This window comes from Solea solea, chromosome 1 (genome assembly GCF_958295425.1).
Source record: "Solea solea chromosome 1, fSolSol10.1, whole genome shotgun sequence".
Lineage (NCBI taxonomy): Eukaryota > Metazoa > Chordata > Actinopteri > Pleuronectiformes > Soleidae > Solea > Solea solea.
In genome coordinates this window covers 16,551,073-16,575,101 of record NC_081134.1, presented here as the reverse complement: position 1 = coordinate 16,575,101, position 24,029 = coordinate 16,551,073, and the positions used below count along the sequence as shown (strand labels likewise).

General features: G+C 41.4%; 2 protein-coding genes across 6 annotated transcripts; one reads left to right on the top strand and one right to left on the bottom strand.

The window, feature by feature from the left end:
• Nucleotides 1-74: 74 nt before the first annotated feature.
• eef1da (eukaryotic translation elongation factor 1 delta a (guanine nucleotide exchange protein)) lies at nt 75-10,266 on the top strand. Of its 5 annotated transcripts, XM_058626367.1 has the most exons (11): nt 145-226; nt 985-1,006; nt 2,318-2,979; nt 4,054-4,177; nt 4,889-4,960; nt 5,771-5,827; nt 6,954-7,035; nt 7,119-7,213; nt 9,476-9,688; nt 9,790-9,984; nt 10,173-10,266. In XM_058626367.1, the coding sequence occupies exons 3-11, from the start codon at nt 2,405-2,407 to the stop codon at nt 10,209-10,211; spliced, it is 1,452 nt and encodes a 483-aa protein (XP_058482350.1). In that variant the 5' UTR covers nt 145-226; nt 985-1,006; nt 2,318-2,404; the 3' UTR covers nt 10,212-10,266. The 5 variants fall into 5 exon arrangements, with proteins under 5 accessions (XP_058482354.1, XP_058482351.1, XP_058482350.1 ...); XM_058626368.1 differs by lacking the exon at nt 985-1,006 and having other exon boundaries at nt 125-226; XM_058626369.1 differs by lacking the exon at nt 4,889-4,960 and having other exon boundaries at nt 146-226.
• LOC131472622 (E3 ubiquitin/ISG15 ligase TRIM25-like) lies at nt 10,064-24,029 on the bottom strand. Its single transcript, XM_058649996.1, has 15 exons — nt 23,330-24,029; nt 22,160-22,255; nt 21,807-22,040; nt 21,519-21,678; nt 21,331-21,432; nt 20,317-20,415; nt 18,651-18,756; nt 17,047-17,186; nt 15,682-16,331; nt 14,047-14,133; nt 13,712-13,945; nt 11,712-11,871; nt 11,577-11,627; nt 11,437-11,499; nt 10,064-10,875 (listed from the first exon to the last, which is right to left on the bottom strand). Exons 1-15 carry the CDS (start codon nt 23,924-23,926, stop codon nt 10,349-10,351), a joined length of 3,306 nt encoding a protein of 1,101 aa, XP_058505979.1. The 5' UTR covers nt 23,927-24,029; the 3' UTR covers nt 10,064-10,348.

The window sequence follows — 24,029 nt, the reverse complement described above, 5'->3', positions numbered from 1 at the left end:
TCATTTGTTTTATTTTTGTTGTTAAGATTATTTTGTTTTCGTAGGGGGTTATAAAAACGCGACAATCCACGCTAAAGTAGTCAAGAAAGTAGCATATCTCCCCCCTCTGTCACCGGACAATACAGGCTTCCCGGTAATGCCAGCTCTCTTCTACCGTCGGATTACGAGCGAGGCACAACGCCAAAGGACGGTCACCGAGACATAAAACGTCGAATAAAGACTAATAGTAAGTATACATAAGTTGTAGTTTTAAGACATGGCACAACATCATGTGTAACTGTTTGCAAAACTCACAAGCTGTTGTGAATTTGTAATTTATAAGCGCCACGTGCTCAACTTAACTTCGAGTTGGACGGCGGCTGTCAAAAAACTTCATGTCACTTTAACTACTGTGTGCGTGTATAATGTAATGCATCAAATCAAGAGTTTTCCCCTCCACTTAAACTTTATTTTTTTCCCTGTTTTGGTGTTGCACATGACTTGCTTCCTTATTGTGCATATTGTAATTGTTGTAAAGTGCATATTCTTCTCTGCATCTCTGTGATCTGATCTGTGATATAAAGTGAATTCCCAGAGACTGGGTCGGGACCCACAGATGGGTCGCGAGGAGATCTTTTTGGATCCCCAAACAAATGTGCAGAATTTCCCAAACTTTTGGTTGAGATTTATATGTATAGGTTTGACATAAAATGCACACAATTAAGTTTTAATGAAATGTTTGGGTCTAGTGTTTACTATTTCAAAATTATATTTGAGGTTACACATACTACTGTTATTTAGTCTCTACATTAATCTGATTTTGTCATGATTTATATTGCAATTAGGGTTGTGCTTTTCTATTTAAAAAACCAAAACAGTCCCCAAATAGAAAGTTTGGGAAACAGTGATATAAACTGTAAACTTTTTCTTTTCCATTTTGGACCAAAAATAATCCTTTTTATTGATATTTTTCTGTGTGGTCTCTAATTGTCTGTTGGACATTAGCTTGCCAATCCTTTAACCTAAGGTGAGTGTTCATGGCGATGCTGCTTTTCAGCTACTACATGCACTGGTTTATTGCAGTTTTGGTGTAATGGCAGGACAGATGCTTCATGCTGAAACTAATAACACCTTTGCAATGAATCATATCCTCATGAACATGAATGGTTAAGTATCTGTTATTTGCTTCTGGCTAAGAGGTGTTGATTCAACTTTTTATAACAATTTATGATGGGTACAGTTTAGGCAAATTTAGTATTGAAAAACAAAGTAAAATGATTTAACAAAAATAGATGTTAATTTGTAAGTGACAAAGCAATTAAAGAAATACATTTCTTTTTGTAACTTGCTTTCTTTTTAAGTTGGTTAAACCTACTAAAGTGGCAGCTTGGCCAGTGCATTGCTTTTTTTTTTGCACTAGATGTTTTAGCCTGCCTGTTTGAAAACATTGCTGCAGACTTATCTTTCATAAAACAATACATTTCAGTACAGTTATCTTTATTTTTCTACCCATGAAATGTTTTTAAACTAATATTCCACTTTAGGTAGTGTACATTAGCATTCAGCATGCCAAAACAATGAGGAACCAGACATTGTCACGCATATTGAGTAAGAGTTGAGTTGCACAGTAATCATTTTAAATATGCTTTTTGAATGTAAAGAAGAATAATGATGTTAAAATTACCAAAATCGTTTAGCCCTATAGCACACAGGAGGAGGTAGAACCCGCACACTTACTCCATTACCACATAAAAAAAAACATTTGAGGACACTATTTCGAACTAGTGTTACTTACTCAAGTCAGACTGGTTTTTACGCCGGATCGAAACGTCCTTAAAGTTTTTAGTGGCAGTCGAGTAAGTCTATGGGCTCTACTTTCTTCTGGACGTTGTGTTCTGCCAGCCTGGCACCTTCATAAGAAAAGCTGATCCGTGAGTAATTATTCCATCATTATTTACCTAATGGGTTTCAAGTTGAAAATGTACTGCTAAAATTTAATTAAATCATTGATAATTGGTCTACACTGGTTTAGAATACCATAATAGTAAGGAAAGAATCATTAACCTTATGTCCAGTACTTCCACATTAGATTTTGCCTTGTTTGTTTTGGCTGCGCTCTATGAAAGTCCAATGTGAGATTGGTCAATGAACAGATGCACCCTCGCTGTGGGCAATAATCCACATCATGAAAGTATTAAAACAGTCCTCTCTGCATTCTCTGGTTGATTTGTTAGAACTGCAGTTTAAATCCCTCTGTTCCTTCAAGACAGCATTGACATCACATATTGACTGTGTGTTTTGAGGGATATTTTCTTCTGAATTTACACTCAACTAACAGCTTCAGGTTCCAGCTGTCACCCCGTTCCCTCTCTGTAAACCTGCTTTGTACGTGAGTAGAGAAGACCTCCCTTTAACTAAAAAAAAAATGGATCAATCTTCGCCAAACCATCAGCAAAGAGGAGCTCCTCAGCGTGCCGTACCTGCGGCAGCCTTCAGGCAGGGTAATGCTCCCACTGTGGAGAGAGGCATCATCAGTGGAGACAATATCCAGTTTAGGAGGCTGCGGCGTAGTACACGGTCAGAGAGCTCTGGTGCTGAGGAAGAGTGGCTGAGCTCCTCCATGGAGGCAAACAAGTCCTATGGCCAAAGCCCAAGTCACCAGGTTGACGGAGTCTGGTACAACCGTAACTCCTATGAGCAGGTGGAGGGCAACTACCAACGTCGCCTCGCCTCCAATAACAACGGACCACTGTCTTCCTCTCCACGGAGTCCAAACACCAGAGGCTCCTTGACCTTCCACTCTAGACGCGCCAACACTCAGTTGCAGGATCACGGCCACCCTGTCACCACAGTGAAGGCCTCTGGTATCCCTCACCGCCAGTCTAGTAGAGGCCGCAATCGCACCTCATCTGAGACCGAGCAGGGGAGAAAAGGCAGCAGGGGGCCTTTCCCGAGGAAGAGAGGCTTCTCTGAGACGGAAAACAGGCCCAGAAGGGACAAGTATGACACCTTTTACACAAGGAATTAGGACTTGATGTATGTCTTCAGTTTATAATCAATGATGATTTTTTAATTGTTGTCTTGTCTGCATTTTTGTTGGCCTGTTTCAGTTGTGCTTACTTGTGTATTGTGTATAATTTTGCAGTGTTGGTTTTTGGGAATGTGTGCCCTCGTCAGTCCATTGACAAGCTAATGTTTGGGGCTTCAGCAAAAGTTGACCCACATTCATAGACTGTATACAAAAATAGATGTAGGTGTCTGGTTTGAAATGTGGAGCCTGGGAAGTATGGCACGAAAGAGTGGACATCAGCGTGATTGGCGGCTTGTGTCGCCTGGTTGCTGGACACGAACTGTGAACCTCGAGGCTCCAGAACAGGAGTGTGTTTTGCAGCCAAAAGACGATCACTATTTTTATATATGGTCTATGCCCCAGCCAACTTTCACTGCTGTTACCTGCAACATTATTCAGCTGCTGGATGTCTGCCTTATCGCAATAATTAACATGTGGGGGAATGGATTTCTTTAAAGAGTTTTGTATATGGCCATTTGGTGTTTTGGCATCTCATAAACCTAATCTAATAATAGCATTTATTGCATATCAGTGTTGCATTTGTTTGTTACCAGTGTGAGTTTTAACGGTTAGGCAGGCCTGTGGAATCACAGAGGGCTTTGTCCTGTGGGCAGTGAGCATTGTTTTGTTCTCTAGTCCAGACTTTGCAGACTTGGCAACTCCGTTTCACTGACTGATAAAAGTGTAGACGCCTGTCTGCTCAAGCAAACATCAGCAAAATTAGAGGTGGAAAGTGATGGATTGTTTTTGTGTGCGTCAGCTTGCTGGTTGTGTTTTATAAGAAATTAAATTATAATTCAAATCTCTCTTTTCCACCCATGTTTTTAATCTGTGATGATGCATGATGTAACTTGTAATTTTGTTTCTAATGAATTCAATTGATGTTGCTTATTTTCTGTCACTGCAACTCTAACTCCTGCAAATAACTGTTAATTGAGAAAAGAACTGTCAACAGTTTTTGCAGAATCTTCATTCATCCATAACTCTTCATTTTGCCCTCTCAGTACCAACATGAGTGGACTGCAGTGCCTCGCCACAGAGAGTGTCTGGTTCGAAAAACACCACTACGATGAGGCGGAAAAGCGATTCTACGAGGGAGTCAATGGTCCCTCCACCCCACAGCAGAAGGTACAACGTTTTATTTGCAGCACCAGTGCGAAACCTTTATTAAATGTAAATGTGCATTCTCAGAAATGGAGACATTTCTGGATCTTATTTTCCTACTTCTGGCCAAACACCACCTCAGCTCATGCTCTCAGTCGGAGGCTGCACAGGTTCCTGTCACTCACAGGCCTGTTGGTATCAGCAGCAGTTGTGTCATCGTCATCTGTCACGGCGCTCGACGGCTCACAGCAGCTATTTCCATGCAAGTCAACATGACGCTTTCTTTAGAGGAGACTCAGCCAACTGAGAGGGGGCAGGTAGTCTGGCAGCCATTTCTGCTCCTCGGTAGCGTAGTCAACAGAAAGTAGCTTCAGTAAAGATTGTAGGGTTCAGGTCTCTTCCTGCTGAAATAGGACAAATGACCACTGCACCATGAGAGGTGGACTTTAGGTCATCATGTCCTCTCGTGTCGGCTGCCAAAATTTGATTAACCTTGATATTGCAACATCAGACACAACTTGATAACCCAGAGCTTTTTAATGACTCATCCAGATGCTTTAATTCACAGGATATTTTCCTTAAAAAAACCTTTTAAAATCCTTTTATAAAAGCCTCATCTTACTTATTGAGTGTATGTGTGGGCCGTCCTGCGCTCGTCAGTTCTGCACACTGCTTTGTGTTTTCCCCCCCTTATTGCTTCCACCTCATCACTGCTTCACCCACACATGCCTGTAGGACAAAGATGCTAATGCCATCCTGCAGGACATTGCTAATTCCCGAAAGACAATCCAGCAGTCCCTTGACAGAGTGAGTACTATATTATGAATGAGCTGCAGACCACAGCCAATATACAAAGGGGTGTCTCTGTATATTGATTGGACTGTACATGGCGATGTGTGTGTGCATCAGCTCTATGATCATTTAAAAGTGAGACTTGAGATTCAAGCAGAAAAGACAAGTTATTGTGATAAATGTAAGCCATGCACTTGATACAAGGAGAGTAGATGCTTGCTACACTCAGTTGCTTCATGCTAATCTCACACTTCACCTTGGCTTGTTTACGAACATGAACCTTTAAGTTTGCTTTCATTGACACTTTGTCCTCCTTTGCTTGTGTATTAAGCTTCCACTTATACAAACTGCATGCTGTGACTGGTTTGTCTGTTGAGTCTGCTGTACGAACATGACGGTAAAAGATAAGGGGCCTCCATAAAGCCAAAGTAATTATTTTGATTTTAAAGTGATTACACTTGAGACTTATGGGCAATATTAAATTTCTGTAAAATGTTCATGCTTGACTTTGCCCTAAGTGTCCATAGGGAAATCCTTTTTTCTGAAAAAAGTGGTCAGAGCAGGAAAATAAGACCACCAGTGTTATTTGTTTTACTTTCTCCATGTAAAGCCTAATTAGTGACTTGAGGCTATGTGCTGCAGAGCTGCTGGTTCGTGTTTCCTGTTTTGGCACTACTCATGTTTTGTTGTTTGAGTGCATTGATTATTAAAGTACATAAATATGCATATGACGTCACTGAAGACTCTGATCGATGTGTAGAGTCCTGTCTTTCCTACAACCACTACTTTTCTTTTTCCTCCCTTACCTGTAACACTGTACATCAGGTGAAAACGGCCCTGCATCAGGCCAAAGGGCGCCAGCAGAAGAGGCAGCACAGAAATGTAAGTCCTCCACATTCAGTTTGGCTGAATGAATGCTGCAAGACTCAGACAGACAGCTGAGTGTGCTGGCTGTGCCCACTGCTGCCTGCACCACCATCATGATTTCACATCATCAGCCTGCATCTTGTTTATGAGCTTATCGGTATTTTGCTTAATTTCAGTAAATTAAAGCGTTGTGGTTGTAATAGTAAAATCATTTTTATTCACAGATGATTCATGAAACTACTGTAATGTCTGCCACTGCTTGCCTCAAAGACTGGACACAGGGAAACAGCCTGACCTCACACTGTTCAGACAAACCTCTACTTATCAAATCCTAAAACTTACCAGTTTTGAACTTGAAATTTTTTTTTGACAATAAGGTAGCTTATCATTCCAAATGTCAACATTAACCAACCCGACCGGATCAAGTTTTGTTTTTCATATATTCTTTAGGTGCTAAAAATGAAGGCAACTTGGACTTCAGTCAGGTTCTTGAAGATGTCTCACGTCTCATCCAAAAGCCTTCCTCAGTTTAAATGTTGGCGACATATTTTTTCATATTTATATAATTAACAGTTCGGTTTGCCTGCTTTCAGTCTTTGATAAGCTAGTCAGAAGCTAATACATTGTTTTTTTTTGGTTGTTTTTTTTTCAAATGGAAATTCTTTCATTTTATTCATGGTAAGGGGCTGAAGTCCTTGGTTCCTAATTGAATGTTTGTGTACAAATATGTGCATGCTGACTGGGGCTGCAACTAAGGTTTTTCAACATGGATGAATCTGTAAATGTTTGAACTTATTTCATTATTAAAACACACTCAAACAGGTGATTAACAAAATAATTTGTAATTGTTTATTAATTGATTAATAGTTGCAGCCCTAATGCTGACATTGATGAAGGGAAGTGACACTTTTTTTTTTTTTTATCTGCATTGTGTGACTTCATTTGTTGATTCCTTCTTGACCTTGCATGGCCTCTTTTATTCTTTTTTTGTCAAACCCCCCAAATTGTGACTTTTTGTGGCTTGCTGCTTTACCCCCAGACTTTGATTGGATCTCAAATGCACCTGCTTCGCTACATTTCAGTTTCACCCCCAGTCTGCTGTGTGATGCTTGGCTGATTTTAAGTCTTCATCTTTCCTCAGTCATCCTCACATGCAGGAGGAGACCAGGAGCTGGTTTCACGCATGAAGAGCCTTGAGCTGGAGAACCAAACTCTGCACAAAGGTCTGTTTTTGTTTATTTTCCACACTTTTGCTCACTTGTTATGGTGAGTAACTCTGAGTTAACTTTGTTGTTTTGCTCGTCAGTGGTGGAGGGTATGAGAGCAGCCCTGCTGAAGTTGGAGTCCAGAGTAGCTGTGCTGGAAAAAACCCCTGCGACAGCAGCTGTGCCCTGTGTTAAGGTAGATAACCAAGAGTTTGTGTTTTTTTGTTTACATAAAGCACACACTGTTAAGGCAGTTTATTAAACACCCAGCAGTTTAATACTGCAGTAACGTGATGAATCCTCCCTGTGTTGAGTCAACTAGAAAGAAAATGTTCCACCCTGGTGGACAATAAAAACTTATTCTATTCTATAAGTTGGTACAATACACGTATAACTGTTTGAAACGTCCAAATGTGACCAAAATGTCAGTTTAGTATGTAGTCAAAAATTTGACAAAAATGTCATAGATTAGTATGTTGTCCAAAATTTGAAAAAGTCATAGGATAGTATGTCATCCAAAATCACTCAAAAAAGTCATAGTATAGTATGTCGTCCAAAAGCACTCAAAAAAGTCCTAGTATAGTATGTCGTCCAAAATGGGTCAAAAAAGTCATAGTATAGTATGTCGTCCAAAATGGGTCAAAAAAGTCATAGTATAGTATGTCGTGCAAAATGGGTCAAAAAACTCATGGTATAGTTTGTCGTCCAAAAGCACTCAAAAAAGTCATAGTATAGTATGTCGTCCAAAATGGGTAAAAAAAAGTCATAGTATGTCGTCCAAAATCACTCAAAAAAGTCATAGTATAGTATGTCGTACAAAATGGGTCAAAAAAGTGATAGTATAGTATGTCGTCCAAAATGGGTCAAAAAAGTCATAGTATAGTATGTCGTCCAAAAGCACTCAAAAAAGTCATAGTATAGTATGTCGTCCAAAATGGGTAAAAAAAAGTCATAGTATGTCGTCCAAAATCACTCACTAAAGTCATAGTATAGTATGTCATACAAAATGGGTCAAAAAAGTCATAGTATAGTATGTCGTCCAAAATCACTCAAAAAAGTCATAGTATAGTATGTCGTCCAAAATCGGTAAAAAAAAGTCATAGTATGTCGTCCAAAATCATTCAAAAAAGTCATAGTATAGTATGTCGTACAAAATGGGTCAAAAAAGTCATAGTATAGTATGTCGTCCAAAATGGGTCAAAAAAGTCATAGTATACTATGTCGTCCAAAATCACTCAATGAAGTCATTGTATACTATGTCGTCCAAAATCCCTCAAAGAAGTCATAGTATACTATGTCGTCCAAAATCACTCAAAGAAGTCATAGTATAGTATGTCGTCCAAAATCACTCAAAAACGTCTAGTATGTCGTCCAAAATTTGAAAAAATGTCTTAGTTTAGTATGTCGTCCAAAATGTGACCTAAATGGTATAGTTTAGTATGTGACATTTTGGACGACACTAAATTATGACATTTTGGGCGACATACTAACCTATGACTTTTATTTCAAATTTAGGATGACATACTAAAGTATGACATTTTGGTCATATTTTAAGAATTTTATTTTATTAATCCCCTTAGGGAAAGTATTCCTCTGCATTTGACCCATCCTAGAATTAGGAGCAGTGGGCTGCCACACTGAGTAGCGCCCGGGGAGCATTGGGGGGTTGGGTAGTACCCCAGCCCTTTTTGGCCGGGTGGGGATTTGAACCGACGACCCTCCGGTTATAAGCCTAGTTCCCTTTCCACTTGGATGACATACTAACCTATGACTTTTTTTTTCAAATTTAGGACGACATACCTATGACTTTTTTGTCAAATGTTGGACGACATACTAAACTATGACATTTTAGTGACTTGATGTTAATAATTGATTGACACCTGTTGTGTAATTTCTTGGGTTTCTCCCTTTCACATATCCATTGAGCCATTTTATATTACAATGTTTAAATTGTGCAGTCAAGTAGAGCTGAAACAATTAATCGATTATTAAATTAATCAACAACTATTTTGATAATCCATTAATCGGTTTGAAGCTTTTTTCATGACTAAAACAAGATTTCTCATTGTTTAAGCTTCTTAAATGTGAATATTTTCTTCATTCCTTTACTCTGGATAACAAAGAAATCATCAAAAGTGAATCATTTTGGTTTGTGGACAAAACAAGACATTTGAGAACGCCGATCAACATTTTTAAGGTTTTCTGATATTTTATGGAGCAAACGATAAATCGACAAAATAATCGTTAGTTGCAAGTATAAGTGAAAACAAACCTGGCCAATTACTCAGACTCTACCTATTTAACGTCTGCAACATTAACAACAAGTTGTCATTGATTCGGGTTCAGGCCTGAATATTCTGAAAACCTGGTGGGCTGGGCATGGGAACAGATTCTAGTTCTGTGCACTCCGCTATTATGAACAGCTCATGGGTTTTTCTTTTCCTATTCTTTTGCGCAGGCTGCACCAGTCCAGGCTACAATAGCCAAAGAGGTGAAAGTAGAAAATGGTGACGATGAGGACGACGACGACGACATTGACTTGTTCGGCAGTGACGAAGACAACGAGGAGGCAGAGCGCCTCAAGCAGGAGCGCCTGGAGGCCTATGCTGCAAAGAAGGCCAAGAAACCCACCCTCATTGCCAAGTCCTCCATCGTGTTGGATGTGAAACCTGTACGTATCAGAGGAAACCTGAGCTTAGTCATTCTTTCAATTCAAGTTACTCTTCTCTTGCTGCGAAACATGTCTATGAACATCTTTCTGTTTCGTCTCAGTGGGACGACGAGACGGACATGGCAAAGCTGGAGGAGTATGTGCGCTCGGTGCAGATGGACGGGCTTCTGTGGGGAGCGTCCAAGCTGGTGCCCGTGGGCTATGGCATCAAGAAGCTGCAGATCAACTGTGTGGTCGAGGATGACAAAGTCGGCACAGACATCCTGGAGGAGGAGATCACCAAGTTTGAGGACTTTGTAAGTCATAGTTGCTCTTTTTTTTTTTTTTTTTTTTTTAAAATCGGTGTCTCTAAATTATCACAACCAAAGTCAAATGTTTGACATTAAAAGCCTTTATTTGATTTTTAAATAACAGTTTGATAAATTACATCATATTAGCATAATTTCACATGCACATGTTGACTTAGTTTTTCTTTCCTCTGCAGGTCCAGAGTGTAGATGTAGCTGCCTTCAACAAGATCTAAGCCCCACAGTTCTGCTCCTCACTTCCAGGTTTAATAAATCAAAGATTTGAGCACACGCATATCTTTCAGTTTCATTACTCTGAGTGAAATGTCTTATTTACAAGGTTAGGTTTACTGTAAAATGCTTTTGACAAAGTTTAATGAGAAATGAGCTTCAAACTTGAACTTAATCCAATCCAAAACCCCGGGTATAAAGGCTGTGTGAACGTAGTTTTGACTTTATGAAGTAACACCATGGTGTCAGAGACGCCATAGAAGGTTAAAGTTCCACCTCTAAAGTCCAGGTACACTCCTACCCTGCTGTAGCTGGGACCTGGGATGCCCACACTCTCCTTGTTGTGCTGAAATGAAGAGAGCGAGTTGGAACAGTCCAGGCTCCAGGATTTGGAGTTGTGCCCCAGTTTGCTGTCGCTGCCTCCTCCACTCCTGCTCATGTTTTTGTAGCAGACGCCCATGGAAGCCCCTCCGTTTCCTGTCCACTCTACCTCCCAGTAACAGCGTCCGGCCATGCCGGCTCTGCACAGCACCTGGGCCCAGCTGGTGAAGCGGTCCGGGTGCTCGGGGTAGGGCTGTGGCTCTGAGCGTGTGGTCACGCCCCTCAGGCCGTCGGAGAAGCACAAATAAGGATTGGCTGTGTTCGGGTCAAAGGTTATGTCGTTGTAATCTGAAAAGAGATCAAAAAGTACAACCGTTCCACAGCTTAACCTTTTTATGATTCCTGAATTTAAATATTCATACAACAGTGACTTGGAAAAGATTTTGCCACTTATAAAATAAATGTCTCATTCCCTCAACAACAGGACGTTGTTAACTTCGTTAATAGAAAATACACTGCCCTACACCTACTTACTGTGTTTCGGTCAAGTTTTAAGTAAAAGATCTGAAAAAATCTAAAAAAAAAAGATGGTCAAATTTAATCCGACTCTATGGAAACCCATTGCTGTCAGAAAAAAGAGATACAATTTAGCCTTGATAATAAAAATATCCTCAAAGTAAGTCGAAATTATAAATCTCAATTTCGACTTAGTTTTAACTCTTTTTTTTTTAACTGGCAGAAATGGGCTTCCATACGACTCTGTAATAGAATGTGAATCAAACAAACACGGCAGCATCATAATGATTCAAAGTTTATTCTTCATTTGACCAAACTCTTCTTGGTTCTGTGTATCGTGCACTAAATCTTTTAATAGTGTTCAATATTCACTTATGAAACAATTGCACTCACACTGTAAGAAGTCGCCTCTGGTCTTTGGTTCCGTGTTGTATGGGATGTCCACACTTTTAACTGCTGAATATAAGAATTGACCAACAATTAACTAGGAGCAAAATTATAACGCACACACACACAAAAAGAAAAGTAAATACCTTTGGTCTTTTCAGAGGAGCCATGATTGCTGCTCTCCTTCAGTGAAATCACTGAAATGCAACCAAAAATGACAGAATAGATTTTTATCTGTTAATAAAATAAAACAATAGGGTAGAAGTGACGCACAGGCGTACCTTTTTCGGAGACTCTGTTGAATTCTTTTTGGAATATTTCATCCACACTGTCCTTCACGTCAGCCAGGCCTTCCCTCATGGTTTTGTACATTAAATATGGAAGTGTGTCCACACTGGGCATCTCCACCGTCTTTGTGGGGAAATGCAAAGACTTGCACTTCTGCCGGAAACAATGATCACATTAAATAGTGTTAATCAGTGTTTTTCAAACCGGGGAATGATGATGTTCTCAAATGTCTTTGGCCACAAACCAAATATGAGTCCGTTATAATGGTTTCTTTGTTATACGGAGCAAAGAAAACCAGAAAATATTCACAATTGAGAAGCTGAAAAACCAGCAAACACTCGCCGATTAAATCGATGAATAAAATAAATTATGGATTAATAATTGAGTCGTTGTTTAAGAGCTTATAAGACGCCACAAACAGGATACACAGATGATCACGTAGCATTAAATTAAATACAATATTCTCTTCCTTAATCCCCATGCATTTTCTATCAGTGTGGCTCAGGCATATAGATATCTAGATATTGCCAAAATAAAGCAGGGTTCTTTCCCTTGGCTTGTTTAAAACTATTATCCTGGGCTCAGTGTAGACACAGGGCAGTGGAGCAGAAAATGAAATGAATCAACAATACACAGATCACATAACACACACAAACACGTGTGTGTTACGACTTTCATCGCTGTCTTTGTTTGTAGATCACTTTGTGTTTGACTTAGTTCAGTGGACTTTTGACTGTAGGAAAAACCACAGGTGTAAATAATCTAATTAATTATGGCGCCACTAGTCATCGGTTTCAGGGGATACGTTGCAGATATTCATCGTCACACTGTGCTGAGCTCACATGAACCCACTTATGATTATTCATGTGATCAGTGACACCAGGGCCTCAGGGTCTGAGCCTCCATGGGGCCACAAGCGAAATTTAATATTATTGCTTTAATCTTAAATAGTAACAATCTCAGAATAAGAATGGTCTTGTGTTGATTTTCACTTCGTATTCAAAATGGCACAATGCATAGAGTTGTACTGATTATGTAGCCTCGTACGTTTTTTTAACTATGACTTATTTTAGGTAATGTTATTATTGTTATGCACAAACAATAAAATAAAAGATGACATGATCTACGGGGCCCCCCTGTTGGTGAGGGACTTAGTTCGCTGATGCCTCTAAGAAACATTTTAAGATGTTCCCTTCACACATTCGTAAATGCTTTTTTTTCCTGCACAATTTTATCTGCGATGTAGTAAAAACAAGAGGAACAACAGAGCGAAAGGGGGCGTTATTATTAAAGTGCTGCTTGTCAGACGCATTTCATGAAGTCACAACGTTTTACCGCCACCTACTGGACTGGTGGTGCAGTTTCCCCCTCATGTCACTTAGTCATCAGCCTAATTTGAATAAATGTTCCGGGAACTTTGAGGTGGAAACCTAAACTGCACAGTTAATTAAAAAAGTTCCTGGATATGTCGGTGGAAAAGGGGGCTTTTGTATTTCCTGCTAAAACTTGCCAATAATGGCGGCTCTGTAAACTCAAAACGACCTCTTGATAATCCATCGTCATGTTGCATTTTAAATAGGACGATATTGCTCAGCATTTCAAAGTAAAGTGTTTGTTTTGATATAAAGTTCACAAAAAAAAAATATTTATGATGCAAAATGAATCTGTAAATAATAAAAATAACATGTAGACAATTGTAATTAAAACAACAAACACGTATATATATAATTAAATGCATTATTATTATTGTTTATCATTATAAAAAATATTATATAATAGTTGGTCACTTTGGGCCAGTTTTTATTACACTTTTAAGTGAAGGACCCTGAGTTTGAGGCCCCTGCTGTAAAGGGTCAGTGCAAAATAAATTCAGACTACAACCTTTTATATCCCATCACTGATGGTTCAGATTTCAATATGTCAAACGTTGTTGTTGTATTAAAAAAATTCTAAATCCGGGTCTTTGCCCCCGGACGAGACTTTGGTTTCGTACCTGGAGGAAGTGGATGTGATCGTCATTGTGACAGAGCTTCTCCAGCTCGGTCTCGGTCCTCCTCAGCTCCACCATCTCCCTCTGCACCTTCTCCAGCCGCTCCTCGGTCTGACTGACAGCTGCTCTCTCCTGGACCCGGATCAGCTCCGTCACCTCGCTGCTCTGCTTCTCTAAGGAGCGGATGAGCCTGGAGAAAATCCTCTCGCTCTCCTCCACCGCCGCCTCTGTGGCGTGCTGAGGGGGAAAAAGATAACACTTTTATCATCACACGCGTCCCACTTTGAATTCCGCACACTTGTATCGGAGGCTCTTGTATTGGAAGTGCGTGTGCTCACCTTAATGTATCTGATTATGTACCTCAGCTCCTTCTCCGTCTCCTTCAATTTCAGGACAGACTTCAAAGAGGACTCTTGGAGTTTTTTCTGTGAGGATGCAGGAAGAAATGAAATGTGTGACACAGGTCAGTCCCTGAGGCTGCTCTGTCCAATTTAGTTTTTCACAGTTCACTTTCAGGACGGAAAGTTTGGCCTTTAAAAAAGAAAATTGCAGATATGCAGCCTTCGGCCTGTGAACAAAACAACCATTTCACACCAGATTCAACATTTGAAATTCTGAATCCTTTTCCATTAGTCTCGTCTTTTATCTTTAGTCACCAGACATGCTTGTAAATATCCCAAAAACAAATTGTAATAATATTTTTTTCGGACACTATAGTTCACAATTAAAGCATAAGAGACAAAAACAGCCAAAATTAAAACATTAAAATGAGAAAATATGAACTGGATCTATTAGGTCTGGTGTTTTTATATTTGAATCATTTTATTTTACCTTTTTTTTAAAGTGCTTTATATATAAAGTTGGGTTGGATTTAAAGGAGTAATTTAAATAACTTGGAGAAAATAAAGGCTTCAGTTCTTGTTTTCTTAAACACAACCGGTTTATTTTTTTTAGACATTTTTTTCCAGATAATTGCATAAAGTGACTGAAAAAAGGTTTCAGTAACACGTAATAAAAGGTACACAAAACCATTAGTGAATGATTAACTGATTATAAACAAACTGTTAAATATTAAACATTCACTAATGACTAACAATATTAGCTTAATATAATAATAGTTCAAACCAGTAACCATATTAGTTCATCATTACCTAATATTTACTTGACGATTTGTTAACCTTTTTTTGTACCTTATTGTAAAGATATGTAGACTAGAGTCAAAGCGACAAACATTAATCCATATAAAATAATCTGGTTTGCAGATTCTCTATCCACGCAGTGTGGATGAAGTAGTAAGTTAGTGTTTTATTGCTGAAAGCTGTGGAACTGACATGGTTTTCATCAGGAAGAGGAGCTTTGATGGATCTCACACATTATTTATTTACTTTACGCATTTTGTTTAGATCACATATCATATTATACATGTAAGGAGTCAACTTGTGATCATAAATTCTTAAATAGTAAAGGTGGTGTCGGATTAAAAAAAAATTGCTTCTTCCTACTCCTATTTTTTTCCCACTTCCACTTTCCATCTGTGTTTGTTTGTTTTACACAATTTTGACGACTCAAAATAAAGCCACGGTTTGAGCCTACAGTCCATAACTAGGTTAAACGCTATAGATGAACATTTTACTTAATACATTTTTGTAAAGCATCATATAACAACTGCCTGTTATGTGCACTGTAAAAAAAAATGCAGTTGATTTTAAAGCCGTGTTAACACTGAAAACACAAACTGCCAACAGCTTATTCAACACACGTCACTCTCTGTAATAGAATGCAACATTATAGCTCATGTGTGTCACCAGTTATTGAGCAGATCCATACAAAAATGCTCATTTAAATCCTTATTTTTGTACATAATGTGTATAAGTCAGTTTAATCTCTGCTGTAGATAGTCGGCAGCAGAAACTGCCAAAGTGTGTGGGATGAACGCACATGAGAATCATTTGTGGTGAAGTTTGAACACACACCTGTTGCGTCGTTCTCTCGTGTGCCGCAGAGACTGCGTCATGGCCCTTGTGTCTCTCTCGGACACACTGAGAGCAAACACTGTGCTGGTCCGTGCGACAGAACAGCCGCATGAGTTTGTCATGGTGCGGACACAACTTCTCCCTCAGCCGACCCGACGCTGGGATCAGTCTGTGCGTCTTCCCGCGGAAGCGTTCCTCGTGCACTCTCAGGTGAGCCGCGCAGAAAGACTCCACACACACCAGGCAGGACTTCACCGCTCTGCTCTTCCTCCCTTTGCAAACACCGCACTTCACGTCGTCCTCCTCCGGTTTGGCCAGTGAGGGCTGGGCTGCGACTAGAGAGGATTCACTCTGCTGAAACTTTTCCACCACTTCACCCAGGACTGTGTTTCTACTCAGCAGAGGTCGCGGGTTGAACACCTGCCTGCACTGAGGGCAGCTGTAGTGGTTCTTCTGCTTAGCTGTGTTCCAGTAATCCTCGATGCAGTCCAGGCAGTAACTGTGTCCGCAGGGAATCGTCACCGGGTCCCTCAAAATCTCCAGGCACACCGAGCAACAGAACTGGTCCTGCTCGACAGAAATAGTTGCCGCTGCCATCTCTGTCGCACGCCAACGCAACACAAACTGCAAGGAGACAAAGATGGGCGTGGCTCACAGGTGAGCTGATCGCAGCTTCTCAGGTTTCGCTCCTGCTGCACCTGAACGCCTCCAATCACAGCCTGTGGAACAGCACAGAGTGGGCAGTCCCAGGTGAAGCGATGTGCAACCTTAGCTCTCTCCTCTTGAGTGCACAGGGCACATTTAAATCACATGCGTCAGCCTGGGCCTGTTTTGTTTGTGTGGAGTCAACCTGTCTCACACACACACACACATACACATACACAGAGAACACGGTGGAGTAAAAGAGCGCTGAGGACGTGCAAATAAACACCACAGTTGACAACATGGGAGTCTGTACACACAGTTTGCTTTTTTAATATCAACACATCAATCACAATCTATTATAATGAAGAATTGCTTGTTTTTTAAAAGGAAAATATAAATAAAAACACACAGTATTATTATTATTGTTATTATTATTATTATTATTATTGTTATTATGTTAACAATAATAAATAAAGAAGAAGAAGCAGCAGAAGAACCAAAAGACATTTGAACCTTTTTTTCTTTAAAAGTACTGGAATAAAGACACCGTGAGTCCACCGTCATCACTTTCCTAACCCCCAACCCTTTGCTCTTTAACACAGATCAAATTAAAAAAAACAATTAAAAGTAACGTGGAAAAGAGGAGTTTATGTGTGTGAGAGCAGGTCATGTGTGATGGCGTTCAGTCCCATGTCAAGTGTGTGAGTGAAGTCGTGATACAGTAGAAGTCTATTTCCTCCTGGAGTGACAGCGTCGCTGAACTTGCCTCGACCTCGATCCCGTACACAGTTTGGCTCCTGAACAGACACAAGTGAAAACGTTTAGTTACAGCGTCCTGAAGCGACAGAAACACGTCAGTGCTGAGACAACACGTTGAAAAGCTCATAAATGATTTGGTAGCAACGGCTCAATATGATCTGTACTGGCCAATAAGAACAGATGGTATATCAACACTTTTCCTTGCCATTATGCCACATTATATGCTGCCATTTCAAATTCAGGCGCCTGAATAAGAAAACTGCACGTAAACAAGATAATACCCATTCAAATTGGACTGATTACTAATTAATTAATTAATCGATTACTAAATTAATTGTCAACTATTTTGAGTGTTGTTCTTTTAAAGAATTAAAATAAGTTTTCTTAAATGTGAACATTTTCTGGTTTCTTTGCGCCATCTAAACAAAGAAATCATTCCAACCGAATCATTTGAGTTTGAGGACAAAACAAAGACATTTTAGAATGTCATCATTTCCAGGTTTGACACTGATCAACATTTTCAGACATTTTATGGACCAAACGATGAGTTGATTAATCGAGGGACAAATCGATTATGGAAATAATTGTTAGCTGCAGCCCTGATTCAAAAGGGTTTTAATAATAAAGGCACATCTGATACTTCCTAAAGTGAAGCGATTGAAAAGGTTGTGGGGTTTGAGTCCCACCAGAGTTGCAGTTTGCGTAAATTCCCCTTGTGGATCTACAGAAGCCCGAGTTCTGTGTGTCCTCATCACAACAAACTCCATGTGCGCAGTAGATGGCTCCGCCCATTGTGCCGTGTTACACCTGTCTGTGCTATGTCCACATCCACACTCTCGCTGGGGGACTTTAACATTCATGTGGACTCCGGCAACTGCAAATGTGCCTCCGGGTTTCTGCTGGATTGTTTCAACTTTGTGCAGCATGTACAGGGTCCCACCCACAGCAAGGGTCACACACTTGATCTGGTTTGCTCAACTGGCTTCCCTCTCACCAACCTTCAGTGCATGGACCTAGCTGTTACCGACCACCATGCAATCACTTTCAATGTTCCTGCTCACGTGCCTAGGAAGCGACCCAGGCGAACCATTACTTTCAGGAATATCAAGGCTGTCAGTGCACCGGCATTGTCCAGTCTGATAGACGAACACTTGGACTCAGATTCCTCGCTTGAGGACATGGTCGCCTGCTACAATGCCGCCTTATCCTGCAGCCTGGACTCCCTTGCCCCTTTGAAAGTCCTGACTGTTTCTTTCACTCGTCCTGCACCTTGGTTCACCACTGAACTTCGTTCCATGAAAGCCACTGTTCGGCGGCTAGAGAGGCTTTACAGAAAAACTGGCTTCACTGTCCACACGGCTGGCTTTCAAAGACTGTGTCAGCTCCTTCAAGGATGCTCTCTCCCTGGCTAGGACTGACTACTACTCTACTGTTGTCAAGTCCCAGCAAAACCACCCCAGGTCATTATTCTCCACCATCACCAGACTGCTTTCCACCCGTACTGCCCCCCACTCTCCTGCTGACTCATACCTGACTTGCTTCAAGTTCCAGGACTTTTTTCAGGCTAAGGTTGAGTCTGTCCACCAGCAGCGTCTCCAAGGCGAAGGCCTCCACATGCTCTCTTGATCCTATGCCCACGGCTTTGGTCAAAGCCTGCCTTCCCTCCGTCTGCTGCCACATTCAAGACATGGTTAATTAATCTCTCCAACTCGGTACTGTACCCATCAGCCTGAAAACTGCCTCTGTTAACCCCATCCTGAAAAGAGCAGGGTTGGACCCTGCCGACCTCAATAACTACTGGCCAATTTCCAACCTCCTGTTTCTCAGCAAGATCCTCGAAAGAGTAGTTGCTGCCCAGCTCCATCACCACATGTCCACCAATGAGCTCTACGAAACATTCCAATCTGCCTACAGGACCCACCATAGCACCGAAACTGCCCTGGTTAAGATCACTAATGATCTTATGATGGCTGCCAACTGTGGTTACATCAACATCCTGGTCTTGCTGGATCTCACCACAGCCTTCGACATGGATTCCCACTCTATTCTGCTGAAGCGCCTTTCCACTCACCTTGGACTCAACAATACTGCTCTGTCCTGGTTCCACTCCTACCTCTCCGACAGGAAACAATTTGTCTCCATTCATGGTTCATGCTCCCACCCCGCCCCAGTCAACCACGGTGTTCCACAAGGTTCTGTCCTCGGCCCTCTCCTCTTCTCCATATACATGCTCCTGCTTGGACAGATTATTCGTCCCCATGGTCTAAACTTCCACTGCTATGCCAATGATACAATCACTCCTCAACTGTTTAAAGGAAATTAAATCTTGGCTGACCTCTAACCTGCTCCAACTAAACAGCCGGAAGACAGAGTTGATAGTGGTTGGTCCAAAAGTCTCTCCTCAACAAGGTGGGAGATCTGGTCCTCTGTTGACGACATTACCACTTCACTGTCTATGGAGGTTCGTAACCTAGGTGTCATTCTGGACTCCACTCTATCATTCGACACACACATCAAATCTGTCACAAAATCTGCATTTTTTTTCACCTCAAAAATATCTCTCGACTCCGGCCATCGCTCACTGACTCTGTCGCTGAGACCCTCATCCATTCCTTCATTACATCATGCCTGGACTACTGTAATGCCGTCCTGTTTGGAAGAAAACCCTGGATAGGCTCCAACATGTCCAGAACTCTGCTGCTAGGGTTCTCACTCGGACCAAACCTTGGCAACACATCACCCCCACACTGAAACAACTGCACTGGCTCCCCGTTAAGTTCCGGATCACCTTCAAGCTTCTCCTCCTTTGCTACAAGTCTCTCCATTCACTCGCTCCACACTATCTCTCCGACCTCCTCCATGTGCACCATCCCTCGCGGAACCTGCGGTCTGCTGACCTAGGTCTTCTCTCCGTTCCCCGGACCTGCAGGCAAAGCTTTGGCAACAGGGCTTTCAGTGTCGCTGCTCCAACCCTCACTCCCTCTGGCTGTTCGCCAGGCACCAACTCTGGAGTCTTTTAAATCTCTGTTGAAGCGACACTTGTTCCAGCAAGCTTTTGCCACCTGACTGTTTTCTTTGTTCTCAATTGTACAGTGACCTTGGGCTTTGTGAAAGGCGCTTTATTAATCTAAGTTATCATTATTATTATTACTATTATTATTATAATAACATTTGTGTCAAAATCACATTTGCTTCTATATCATGAGCTTGTAGTCATTTATGATCACTTACCAAAAGGTGTGAAGGAAAACATGGGAGCGACAGGTCCTGGTGGGAGGAATGGGTTGAGAGGATTAACTGGAGCGGAGTCTAGTCCAGGAGAAGGAATCACTACAACAACAAAAAAAACAAAAGAGAAAAACAAAGTCGCTGTCACAGCAAAGTCTCACTGTTCACTGTGTACAAGCGCAAACTCGGCAAACTCCAAACAAGTTGAGCGAGGGGTTTGTTGTGTTTACACAAACAAACTTGGTTTCAGCAGAACTTTCACGTCAAATTTAAATTTAATGTGGTTCCTGTTTTGTTATGGTGGTCAAAGAATAATAAATATGCACAATATGTTTTGGAAAAGAAACCTGGAACAATAGTACTTGTTTTGATAGAAATCACATACAGTAACTTTGGTATAGGTACTGTTACTCCTTGCGATTAAATGATTTAAGACCTTTGTTAATGAAAGTTAAGACAGTTCAGTTGCCTCATGACAACTTTCTTTGACCTGTTGAACTTCATTTGTGCTGAAATGTATGTATTGCATTGTTGTGTGCATTTTAGAGGCTCTTCTGAGGACAGGTTTGGTTTCCAGCCAAACCTACAAATGTTTCAGTCAATATTGAATACTGAAACTCTTCTGGGGCCTGCCAAAGCCTTCAATTATTATCATTTATTTCATAGATAGAGGATAGGTAGAAAATTACATATTTTCACATTTGAAAATGTAAAACTTCTCTCACAACCAACATGTGCAGTATGTTAAGGTCCACATGGGGGCAGCAGCCTACACTGCACAGGAATTATTAATATGGCACTGCTATACACTTATTACACTTATCAATATAGAAATACAAACTACTAGACTTCCCACAGTGTTGACACACTCCTGACTACAGATCCAGTTCTGAATCACCACCAAAATCTAACAACTTCTTCCATCTTTATACATTTTTATTAGAAAAATACTTGTTTACTTTCAGAGTTACGCTGCTCACGTGTCCCATATTTACAGTTACAAATGTGTGACCTCACCTGGTGCTGCTTCTGTTTCAGCGACTGAACTAATATCCCCAGACTGCGTAGTGTCTCCTTGTGTCACATGATGAGGAGAACCTACGATCACTACGTCCTTCACTGTCAATCAAAGAGAGGAGCATGACTCCATTAACAGAGACGATAGAATAAGTGGTTTCAGTTTAAAAAAAACACAAGTCTGATACCTCTTTCATAGATGCTGACCAATCCTTCCTGGCAGACATCTTGCAATAATCCTTTAAAATCTGACACAGCCGTTATCACTGGGCCAAAGGTCAGGTTGGGGTCAACGGTGACTGGAGGCAAAGCTGACAGCACAGGTGGAGCATGGAGAGACTGACAGCCCTGCAATCACAAGCACGCACACACACACAGAGAAGGAGGGAAGTTTGAGTCTATAGTGAAGCGAGAGCCGGTGTAAATGCGCCAATAGTCGCCAATTACAGAAATCCCAAATAAGAGTTGTGTGTTACCTGAAGGAAATGGATGTGGTCCTCAGCCTGGGACAATTTGTCCAGTTCAGCCTCGCTCTTCTTCAGCTCCGCTATCTCCCTCTGGATCTTGCCCAGCAGCTGCTCAGCCTGGCTGACGGCCATCTTCTCCTGGGCTTTGATCAGCTCTCTCACTTCAAAGCGCTTCAGCTCCATTGACCGAATCTGTTCCGTGAAGACGGCGTCGCTTTCATCGGCTACCGTCCGAGCGTAGCGCTAGTGGGCGGATGTTTTTACAGTCACAAAAGACATGCTCCAAGAAAATATAGAAGATAATATAGAAGAAGAGGGAAGGTTGCTGCTGTGTCTAAAACAGAAAGAGTGTTACCACTTACAGTGAGAGAGAAAATGGCATGTCTCAGCTCCTGAGCATCCTTTTCTCTGAGCTGAATCTGCAGCAGGGAGTTTTTCTTCATGTCACTGAGCTGCGTCTGGAGCAAAATATGAAGAAAACATGAATCTTACGTTGCTTCACCTTCAAGGGAATTGTGCTTCAGGAATTCGCTGTAGCAATTAGAGAAGGCAGGATATATCTTTTAAAATCAAGTCGAAAATGATCAGAATCTTTTAAGTGTATGAGATTATGTAATTTTGTTTATGTTTTATAAACCCATGAAAGATTTTTAGCAGTTTAATGAACATGGCCCGACAGCAACATGAGAGCACATTCCTGCTTTGACATGTTAGCAGCTGATCACCTCACAGTGAATCAATCACATGATTCCTTGCCTTTAGACTGATCAATCAGCACCCTGACTTTTAAATGACCTTCCTGTCTTTAAGGAAGGTCAAACTTCTTGTCACCATCGTCGTTTACGTCTATTTTTTATTTATTCTTGGTTACTGCTGGCTGTGCCCCTCTGGGATTATAAAGAGAACTTTGAGCTCAACTCAGATTTCCAACGCAAAAAGGGTGATTTTCCACTGGGAAAAAAACATGTTGCACTTTGTTCAATTTGATCGACATTAATTTAACTGTACACATATTCAATTTGTATCCATGGAAATGTAATCTCCTGTGTAGAGCATTGTTGCCAACAGTGACTAGCCTGAGATATATTTGCATCCATTATTTTCCCAACTTCTCAACTAGAATGTGATCAACTCGGAGGTGACATCAGTCATATGATTCCAATCTGTTTTCACTGTTATTTTATTTTTGCTGACTTTCTCTGTGGTTCCAGTGTGACTTGGACAACGAGATGGATACTTCTGAACAAACAAGACATCAATTACCATGATCCCACGCTACTTCCTGAGCCCATCAAACAAGGTCTTTTGTTATTGTTTAAACTGGGAGACCCCCTAGTGGCAGAAATATCGTACATACATACATACATACTTTAAAGTTATTTCATCACCGCAGACTTAAATGTCTGCTCCTTGGACGAATTGTTTGGTTTCTCTTTCTCTCTATAATACTATAAGATGTTGGTCTTGCAATATAATGTATGTTGTGATTTGACGCTACACACACTGAATAGGTCGATTAATCAATCATTTACCTGCTTGTACTGTATCTCCTGCTCAGCCAGCACCGTGTCGTGTCCTTTATGTTCGTCTGTCAGACACAGGTAACAGATGCACTGACCGTCAGTGCGGCAGAAAACCTCCAGCAGCTTGTCGTGTCGCGGACAGATCGTCTCCTGCAGCTTCTTGGACGCAGACACCAGCCTGTGTTTCTTGAAGGCGACAGACTCGTAGTGGGGCTGGACGTGAACGTCACAGTACGAGGCCAAACACACCAGACACGACTTGACAGCCTTGTTTTTCCTCCCGGTGCACACGTCGCACTGCACGTCGCCTGCCTCGGCGAAACTTTGGTTCGAGTCCGTCGTGGCCTCTTGGAGACCGTTCTTCTTGAATTTCTCCACCACGTCGGCCAGCATGGTGTTCCTGGCCAGCACCGGCCGCGGGCTGGAGGTGTGACGGCACTGCGGGCAGACATAGCTCCCCAGATAGTCGTCCTGGTCCCAGTAGTTTTGGATGCAGACCAAGCAGTAGCTGTGTCCGCAGGGAATGGTCACAGGCTCCTTCAGCACGTCCAGACATATCGAGCAGTTGAACTGGTCCTTGTCCAGAACCAAACCGGATTGAGCCATCGTCCAGAACCGAAGTTCCTTCTCTGAACACAGCACAAACACAGGGCGAGCGAAAACAGCACTGACGTTTGCTTTGTTTACAGGAAGTGGGAGGGGGAGTCAC